The sequence below is a fragment of the Molothrus ater genome, chromosome 19 (assembly GCF_012460135.2).
Source record: "Molothrus ater isolate BHLD 08-10-18 breed brown headed cowbird chromosome 19, BPBGC_Mater_1.1, whole genome shotgun sequence".
Classification (NCBI taxonomy): Eukaryota; Metazoa; Chordata; class Aves; order Passeriformes; family Icteridae; genus Molothrus; species Molothrus ater.
Genome location: NC_050496.2, coordinates 4,700,430 through 4,709,871, shown reverse-complemented (window position 1 = coordinate 4,709,871; position 9,442 = coordinate 4,700,430). Strand labels below are relative to the sequence as shown.

The 9,442-nt window shown below is 63.4% G+C and overlaps 1 protein-coding gene across 1 annotated transcript; it reads left to right on the top strand.

The window, feature by feature from the left end:
• Nucleotides 1–818: 818 nt before the first annotated feature.
• Nucleotides 819–7,928, top strand: SPHK1 (sphingosine kinase 1). Its single transcript, XM_036394369.2, is given in 6 exon segments — nt 819–1,256; nt 5,324–5,473; nt 5,802–5,896; nt 6,122–6,237; nt 6,711–6,829; nt 6,832–7,928. Coding segments are annotated over 6 exon segments (1,551 nt in total). The 5' UTR covers nt 819–838; the 3' UTR covers nt 7,485–7,928.
• Nucleotides 7,929–9,442: the final 1,514 nt, after the last annotated feature.

The window sequence follows — 9,442 nt, the reverse complement described above, 5'->3', positions numbered from 1 at the left end:
GCAAAAACTGCTGTCAGTGATTTTTGCCAGCTGCCGTGAACACAAAGCAACTCCCAGCCTTGCTGGCACCCTCCAGACAAGTCCCCTGGGCTCTGTCCCCAGAGCTCTGTGCCCCAAGGTGGGGTTCACAGCACAGCCCACCTCCCTCCACGGGGCTTCACGCCCATGGCAACCTCGAATCCCGAGGGATACCTGATGGCGAGCCACCGGTAATGGGTGGGACATCACCCCTCTCCGTCCTCCTCCCCCGCCGTCTGCCCACTGTCCTCACCCCTCACCGTGCCTCGATTTCTCCAGGCCCCCGCCTCACTCCTTTCGTGCTTGGAGAGATGCAGAAATGATATTAAAATTCTGTTCAGTCCGAGGTGGGGGCTCCGGGCACACCTGCCAGCGCCCATGCGTGCCTTGCTGGGAATGATGTGCAGGAGCTGGGGCGGGGGTGGCTGCCGGGTGCTCTGCCTCCCCTCTGCCGGCAGCGCCGTGGGTCTGTTCTTTGCACCCACGCCAGACACCCACCCCAGCAGCGCAGAACCACCCGCGGCAAACCCACGGCGTCCCTTTGCCCCCGCCCGTCTGCAGAGCCGGTTCCCCCGCGGAGCACTGCCCGGAGCGCGGGGCGGCGCTTGGGGAAACTGAGGCAGCTGGCGGGGGGTGTGGGGGGTACCGGACCAGCCCCGGGACGGGCCCCCCTCGGCGGGGGAAGAGGTGGCTGGGGGGGTGGGTGGGTTAAATTTTTATGAATGGGGCCGCCCCGCCTGCCATCGCCGGGCGTCAGCAGCGAGCGGCGGCGGGCGGCGCTCCCCGGTGCCTCCCGCTCCGCTCCGCGCCCGCTCCGCCGATGGCCGCCGGCCGCCGCGCTCCCCCGGAGCCCGGCGGGGGCCCGGTGCTACTTCAAGGCATCTTCGGCGCGGGGCCGGCCCCCGGTGCCGCCGCCTGCTCGCTGTCCCTGACGGCCCGGGAGCTGCAGGTGCGGCGTGCCGGCGGCTGCTCGGGCGGCTCGGCCGGTCCCGACGCCGCGCTCCGCCTGGCCGACTGCGTGGGCTCGGCCGCTTTCCCCGCGGCCGCGGCCGCCGCCTGCTTCTCGCTGGTGTGTTACCCGCTGCGGGGGCCGCGCTGGGGGCCGCCCTCCCGCCAGCGCCTGGAGCGGACCTTCCGCGTCTCCCGGGGTCCCGACGCCGAGGGCAACCTGCGCATCGCCCAGGCCTGGAGCCGCCGCATCCGCGAGCTCGCCGTGCCCGCCGTGCCCGCGCAGGACGGTGAGTGCCGAGCCCCCCCCGCGCCCCCCGGCACCGCTGCCCGCGGGGCTCGATCCGCCGGGGCCTGGCGGGGCTCGGGGTCGCGGCCGGGGTCGCTCCGCCGCCGGGCCCCACGCGGGATGGCTGTGGCCGAGCCGCGGGCGCTGCGCGGTGTCGCGTTCCGGGGACACGGGGGGGACACAGACCGGGTGTGACCCGCGCCACCGCGGGGTCACTCGGACACCCCCTCCCCCCACTTTCGCCGAGTCTGGGGGGACAGAGACATCTCTGCTCTCAGCCCCACGCAGGGCTTGGTTGTTTCGCTTTCCTTTTACCTTTAATTTGAAGGGGCAGCAGGGACGTGGCCACACTATGGGGGCCCTTTGCACCCCCCATCCCCATTGCTCCCGTTTGATAACTCCAAAGCTCCAAAGGGCAGCATGATCCAAGGAAAAAAAGTAATCATTGCTGACGCAGGCAGGACGGGAGCCAGGCACTGTCCCCAGCAGGTCCCATCCATCACTTGGGATTTGGGGACAGGCAGATCCCCCCAGGACCCCCGCGGTCCAGCGGGATCTCAGGGCAGCCTGGCGGGGGCTGTGTTTCTGATCCTGCTCCCCTCGGGAGCTGGCAGTGTCTGGAAGGGGAGGGTCCTGCTCGGGGGCCGCATCCCCCAGCTCCCGCAGGCAGGGCAGGGTGTGCTGGCAGATAGTTGAACATCTGAGCAGAGATTCAATTATATGCACTACTTCATTTATTTGGCTGTCCAGTCGCTCTGATCAGACTTGGAAATTAAGAGGCATGCGGTTAGAGGGATCCTGTCAAATCACATTTAGCCCAGCTGTTCCTTGCTTGGATTTTAAAATGCAGCTCTTTTTTTTATATGACCTGCAGCTACAAAACAACTTTCTGTCTCTCTTCCTAAGGAATTACAAAAAAATCCAGTGGAATGGGGTGAGGGCAGAACCAGTTCCCCAGCTCTATTTCCAGCCTGAACTCAGCAGCTGGAAGTCTCCAAGCGCTTTCCAACCCTCGCCCTGTGAGCAGGCGGTGCGAGGGTGCTGGGGCAGGAGCAGCTCATTGCACGCAGGGCCCTCAGGCCAGTGGGGGGAAGGAGGATGGGAGAAGGCAGTGCAGAATTTTGCAGTCACTTTCCTCGCTGAAGGCCATCAGGATTTGCAATCCTCCTCCCTCAGTTTGGGACAGAGCTAAAAATGCCCCTCGTCCACACCCAGTGCTTGCACGTGCCGGCAGAGAGGCCTGTGCGGGACTGATAAGGCCGTGCTGGGAAGCTGCGGGTGAGTCCGTGCAGAGAGTCCTGTCACCCTGTCCCCATGGGGAGGGGACCTGGAGAGCCACCAGCGATCCCAGCCTGGTGCTGTCGCAGGGGTGAAGGGATGATTCCCCCTCCTCGTTTCGTCCCAAGGGATAAACAGAAAGTTCCTCAGCAGCTGCTAACCCCAAAGCTGGGGCTGCCTGCAGTGTGTCCCAAACTGCAGCTATCCAGGAGGGAACAAACTGCCCCCAGGCTTGTGTCCCAACAGGGAAATCCAGATTAGGAAACAGCCCCAGCCTTATTCCACCTGGCATGGCTGCTCCTTGTGCTGAGAGTTTCCAGAAGGATGCAGGGATGCAGTGGAGTGGCTTGGGCTGCAGACAGCAGAGCTGTGGCAGTGTGGTCCCGGCCTGAGCACAGCCAGGGCACATCACACGGGAGGATGTGGGCAGAGGGAGTGGAGCAGAGTTTGTGGCAGCAGCTGGAGCCCCTTCCTCCTGCTGACTCAGATTCTGCTCCACTCAGCATTTGAGGCTGAAAGCGACCACACTGTGCTGGGAAGTGGAATCTTGCTGGGATGCCAGGGACTGGCCGGTGTTGTGCAACAGGAAGGGTTGGATGGGTCAGGATGCTGCTGAAATCTGTCTCCCTGTGCATCACCATTGCTGGGCTCCAGCTCTGATCCAGCACCCTCCAGTTCCACCACCGGGCTGAGCCTGGTGCTGCTGGTGTCACCAGTCCCACACTGGGATCACTATTCACAGCCTGGTACCAACAATCTGTCCCCTGGGAGGCAGTCATGGCATCCCTCTGTGCCCTGAGCAGGGTTTGTTTTCCCCCTCCAGCCAAGGAGCTGATCCTTGGGGTCCCAGCCTTTCCCTGCTGCCCAGAGGAGGCACTCACAGGTCCAGGGCAGCACTCACAGGTCCAGGCAGGATTTTTAGGCAAGACTCAGCTGCAGATCCATGTTTGTGTGAGAAACAATGTGCTTGGTTAGCACTGCAGGGTTGAAAACTGCATTTAGGCTTTTGAAGTGTCTTTGCCTTTTGCTTTTCAATATCCAGGACTCGCGGGAGGAAAGAGAGAGAAAGCCCCCCAGAGAGAAAGCAGCTGGGCTTGGGTTCAAAGCCTGTGTGGGCCTTGTCTGCATTTGCTTGCAGGGGATTTAGTGCCTGTGGGGACCAGGGAAGCTCCAAAGGGCTCTGAGCAGGGTCAGCCCAGCCCTGGGCTGCTTTTTGTTATCCCTGACCCAGACTGGAGTGGCCTCTGCTCTGGGTGCTTCACTGCTTTCCCCGAGGGCAGCTGCTCCCTTTGTGTCTGGAACCCCCTGATAAGGGGCTGGGGAGGGGGGTGGGGGGGAGCCACTGGCCCTGGGCAGCAGTGGGGAGAACCAGCTTGGAGCCAGTGCCTGGAGCCAGCACCCAGGGCCAGCCTGGAGCCAATGCCCAGAGCTGGAACCCAGGGCCAGCCTGGAGCCAATGCCCAGAGCCAGGCTCAGCCCTGGGGCTCTCACAGGCAGATCTTTGTTGTGGATTTGGTGGCAGGTCCCAAGCAGCTGGCAAGGGGCTCAGGAGGTGCCCTGGAGGGTGATAGCACTGCTGGGTGATCCATGGGGCCAGGAAATAATCCTGGTGGTGATGTCAGCAGAGCTCTGTGTGCTCCCAGGGCTGGGATGGGCATGGAGATGGGATGCTCCAGTCCCACCTCCCTCCAGGCAGCTTGTGGAGCTCATGGCCATAGCTGGTGTGGTGCTGGATGTCACCCAGGGGAGGTGACACATGTGGTGTCATCCATGGCCCCATGCTCACCTCTCCCCACCACTGTCCCCACTGTGGGTGCTGAGAGGATTTAGCTGTAAAACCCCAGCTCGTGTGTTCAAACAGCTCAAATCACTGCACGTGTGCAGATGAGGTGGGGCACCCCCAGTGCCAGGAGGGCTGAGAGGGGATTCCCAGCCCAGGATGGTGCTGGGAAAGGCCTCTGCTCTCCTGACTCAGCAGCTCTTCCTGCTGAGTCAGCAGGCGCAGCCTCGAGCTGGGTCTGTGTGCTGGGGTGGGCACCCACCCCCCCGAGCCCAGGGGGCACAGAGCTGGTGGGGACATCCCCAACAACCCCAAATCTGGCTCCTCACTGCAGAGCCAGGGATCTCCAGAGGCACGGGGAGACCCTGAGGCTGCTGCCCTTCCTCACTTCAGGGCTTGGGGTGCCCAGCAGCACCCGGGGTTCCTGCCCTCCTCCTCCTCCCCTGCCTCCCTCACAGGGCAGCTCAGTGGCCTCCCCCTGTCCCCCTGCATGGGGACCACTGGGCTTGGGGAAGGAGAGACTGGAAACAACTGGGGAGGCAGAGGGATGGGACCCCTGCCAGGCTTGTAATTACAGCCCGGCCGAGGCCCTCGCAGGCGAAACCTGAGCCCCGTGGGGAGCAGGGAGAGGAGCGTCCGTCTGCCAGCACAACTGTCTGTCCTGGCCCCGCTCCATCTGGGTGGATGCGGGGAACTGGGACCTGGAGTTCTCATCCCCCCACTCTGGTATGGCTGGAGTGCTGCAGGGTGTGAACATCTCTGCTGATTCTGGGGGAGCTCAAATGAGTCCCTGCAGGCCCCTGTGTCCTGTCTGTGCTGCCTCCCCAGCATTCCCAGCAGGGACCCTCCATCCCTGCTCGCCCCCGTGCCCTCTGGGTAGGGATGCTTGCGAGGATGGGGGAGGGCCAGTTCCCCTTCCCCTTTTGGTTTTGGCAAATGCTGCCCTGGCTGGCAAAGCCCTCCCAGGGCAGGGCCACGGCCCAGCAGCCTAAGCCCCCTGTCCCCCCCAGGTGACAGCTATGGGGTGCTGCCCCGGCCCTGCCACGCGCTGGTGCTGCTGAACCCACAGAGCGGCTCCGGCCGAGCCCTTGATGACTTCCAGGCCGTGGTGCAGCCCATGCTGGCTGAGGCTGACATTGCCACCACTGTCTTTGTCACCGGTGAGTCCATGAGCAGCTCTTCCTCCTCCTCCTCCTCCTCCCTTCCCTGGGATCCTGCCTGGGCCCTGCCACATGGGGACAGGTTCTTCCAAGGGCCTCTGACTCTGCATCAGCACTGCTCTGGGTCCTGCAGAGGAGCAGTGACTGCCTTGCCTCCTGCATCCCTGGCTGGGGTCACTGTCTGGGGTTGGGGTCACCATCTGGGGTTGGGGTCACCCTCTGGGGCTGGGGTCACTGTCTGGAGCTGGGGTCACTGTGTGGGGGGTGGCAGCAGGAAGGGCAGAGGGATGGAGGGTGATGCTCCAAATCTCTCCACTCTCCCCAACAGAAAGAGCCCACCATGCCCATGAGAAGGTGCGAGATGAGGACCTGTCGCAGTGGGACACCTTGGTGGTCATGTCTGGGGACGGGCTGCTCTTCGAGGTGAGGGCACCTGGGGCTGGGCACAGCTGGGGTGCCTGGGGCAGGAGCCAAGCTCTGAGTCACAAAGTCAGGCTGGGAATGGCAAAGGAGAGATGGCACCGGGCTTGGAGCAAAGCAGCCATCACCCCTGTCCTGCCCTGGGCAGGGGCACCGTGGGCTCTGCTCCCCCCGGGCTGGCAGGGGTTGCTGGGTTCCTTGGGTACCACGGGTCCTTCATCCCCACAGGTGGTGAACGGGCTGATGGAGCGTCCAGACTGGAGGGAGGCCATGAAGAAGCCGCTGTGCATCCTGCCAGGAGGCTCTGGGAACGCCCTGGCTGCCTCTATCAACTACTATGCAGGGTGAGTCCCAGCCCCGCGGCACCCACTGCCCCCTGCGGGAAGAGAAAGGCTGTGTGGGGCTGCAGCCCAGGGAAGGGTGCTGGGATGCCCAGGGCTGCCCGGCAGGGTCCTCACTCCCCACAGGCTGGTGCAGCACCGCCCCAGCTGTGAGCAAGGGATTAATCCCTGTGTATCCTACTCCCCCCACTCCCTTTCTCTGGGCTCAGGGACTGTAAAGCTTTAACCCAAAGGACCCACCCAGGCACAGTCAATCCCAAGGTGTGGGGGACCAGCATTGCCCTGGCTCGGTTCCCTCTTTCAGGAATTTATCCCTCCCAACCCCAGCAAAACGACTCCCAGCAGCTGTCCCTGAGGGACAGTGTCACCCAGCAGGGACATGTCCCAGCCATGGCACAAGGGTGAGGTTTGCAGGTGGATGCTGGGGCAGCAGGAGAGTTCCTGAGCTCCAAACTCACCCTCTCCATCCCTCACAGCTACGACCACGTTGCCAAGAAAAAGCTGCTGACAAACTGCACCTTCATCCTGTGCAAGGGGCTGTACACGCAGATGGACCTGGTGTCGCTGAGCACGGCCTCGGGCAAACGCTTCTTCTCCTTCTGGGCTTTGGCTGGGGCTTCATCTCGGACGTGGACATCGACAGTGAGAAGTACCGCTGGCTGGGCAGCGCCCGCTTCACCCTGGGCACGCTGCAGTGCCTGGCCAAGCTCAGGGTGTACCAGGGCCGCCTGTCCTACCTGCCCATGGCCGCGGAGCAGAGCAGCTCCCCGGCCCCCCGGGACGCCCCCGCGCCCGTCACCAACGGCCACATCCCGCAGCCGGCGGGGACGGGAGCGCCCGGCTCGCTGCCCCCCGACTCGCTGCTGGCGCCGCTGGGCCAGCCCGTGCCGGCGCACTGGACCGTGGTCCCCGAGGAGGAGTTTGTCCTGGTCTACGCCATCTACCAGTCCCACCTGGGCACCAACCTGCTGATGGCACCGGCGGCGCGGCTGCACGACGGCTGCATCCACCTTTTCTACATGAAGGCCGGCATCAGCCGCGTGACGCTGCTCAAGCTCTTCCTGGCCATGTCCAGGGGGACCCACCTGGACTTGAACTGTCCCCACCTGTCCTACGTCCCCGTCCGCGCGTTCCGCCTCGAGCCGCGGGTGGCCGCGGGCGTCATGACAGTGGATGGGGAGGCGCTGGCCTGCGAGCCCGTGCAGGGCCAGGTCCATGCCCGCCTCTGCCGCGTCCTCAGCGGCTCCTGAGCTCCCCGTTCGCCCTCCCTGCAGCGCTGAGCTGCCGGCACGGCCCGGCGCGAGGGTGGCAGAGCCTTCCTCCCACTCAGGAACCCCCTCCTTCCATAGCAATAGGTCTTGGGGGGGCGTGGGGCTCATCCCCTCGCTTTTCCCCACGCTTAGCTTTACCCCCTCGGGACGGCCACCAGTGCTGTTCCAAAAATGAGCCACAAGCCCCATCAGGTACTCGGTGCCGGCGAGACGCCAGCGTGTTTTATCCTGGTACGAGGTCCCGGCCCCCAGGCGGCTGCGCCGGCACAGCCCCGTCCCCTCCCCGGCTCGGACGCACACGGTGGCATTGCTGTGTCCCCACCCCGGAGCCAGTGCCACCCCCCAGGGAGGGTCAGGACCAATAGATCTAATACAATAAACCGACTTTTTAAAGAATGTTTCTACCCAAAGCTTCCTGTAGAAGCGGAGTTTATTCTTGTGAGAAATGCAAAATAAATATCTAGCGTTTGCAAAAAAAAAAAAAAAAAAAAAAAAAAAAAAAATCCTTCCTGGGTTTTGAATCGGAGCTCACGGCCGCTCTCAGGGGTTGGGCTCAACCGCGGCACAGGGACCGCAGGACAGGTTTAGCTCAGCACCGCAGCCTTTGCTCCCTGACATCCTGACAGGAGCAGCACAGAGCGAGGGCCCCGGAGGTGTTCCCATGGGAGATGCTGAGGATGCAGGACAGGGCAGTGCTGCCACCACCCACCCCCATCTCTGGGGTGCAGCGATGCCTCCCTGCTCAGCCTCATGCTGGGGCTGATCGTATCCAGGGAGCTCAGCCCTGCAGTGACACTTGGGGACATGCTGGGGAAAGTTCGGTGCCTCTGAGTGACAGCAGGGAAGGACTCATGGAAGAGCTTCAAGGAGGGGTCTTTTGGCTTTCTGCCTGCAGCAGGGGCCTTTTGGGGGACCCTCACATCCTTTGTTCTGGCTGCCCGGGGCCAGCTGGAGCCCTGCTACAGGTCCCTGCCGTGGGGCTTGCCTGGGGGGGATTACTCAACCTCTTTGATATAAAATTGCAGTAATTAAACCTCATTTTCAGCGCTCAAGTACAAAGCAGAAGAGTAAACAGTGGTGGCTGTTTGCATTTATTCAACTGCAAACTATGCAATTAGGATGGCAGATCCGGGAAAGAAGAGCACGATTGTCTTCCCCCCATGGCCTCACTTGCTCATGGAGAGGAGCCCTGTTCCTGAGCCAGCAGGGCAGGCGGCAGCTGGGAACCACCTCCCAAAATGAAGTTATTTCCCGCGTGGCATCGGGCCAGGTGTAGAAACAGGCTGAGCAATAACTCTCTAACCCTGCTGCGCTGCTGGAGGCAGAGCCCATGGCAGGGGATGCGCTCAGAGCTCTCGCTGTCTCTGTCACCGCGCACGGAGCAGCGGAGCGGAGCCGTTCAGGCTCACAGCCCCTGAAAGGCGCCCCGCAGGCTCCTCCCGGGATCCCGTGCGCCTCTCAGCAGCAGGTTGGCCAGGATCGCCCTCGCCCTCCCTTTCCCGGGTTTCACTTTGCAGCTCTGCCATCACCCATCTGCTTCCAAACCCTGCTCCTGGTGGAGAGCCCCCGGCCCTCCTCCCGCACAGCCCCTCGCTCCCGGACCGAGGGAGGGAGCAGAGGGTGCTGAGAACAACCCAGCACCCCGGGACACTGCCCGGGTCGGGCACTGGCAACTCGAGTGAATCCTGCAGGGAGGGCCCCCAGGGGGACAAAACCGAAGTCAGGACTCCCGAACTCCACATCACTGCTCCAGATTCCGGCAGCACCCAGCAGTGCTGTGTCCAGCCCCGTCCATCACACCCTCACCTGTGTGCTGAGGTGAGGGGCAGGGCAGGGCAGAGCTCCCAGGGGCTTACAAAAGGTTTTCTTTCGCCTGAGTCTGGCCGTGAGCAGTGGGGCCACCAGAGCCGTGCTGGGGCACGCACTGAGCAAGCACC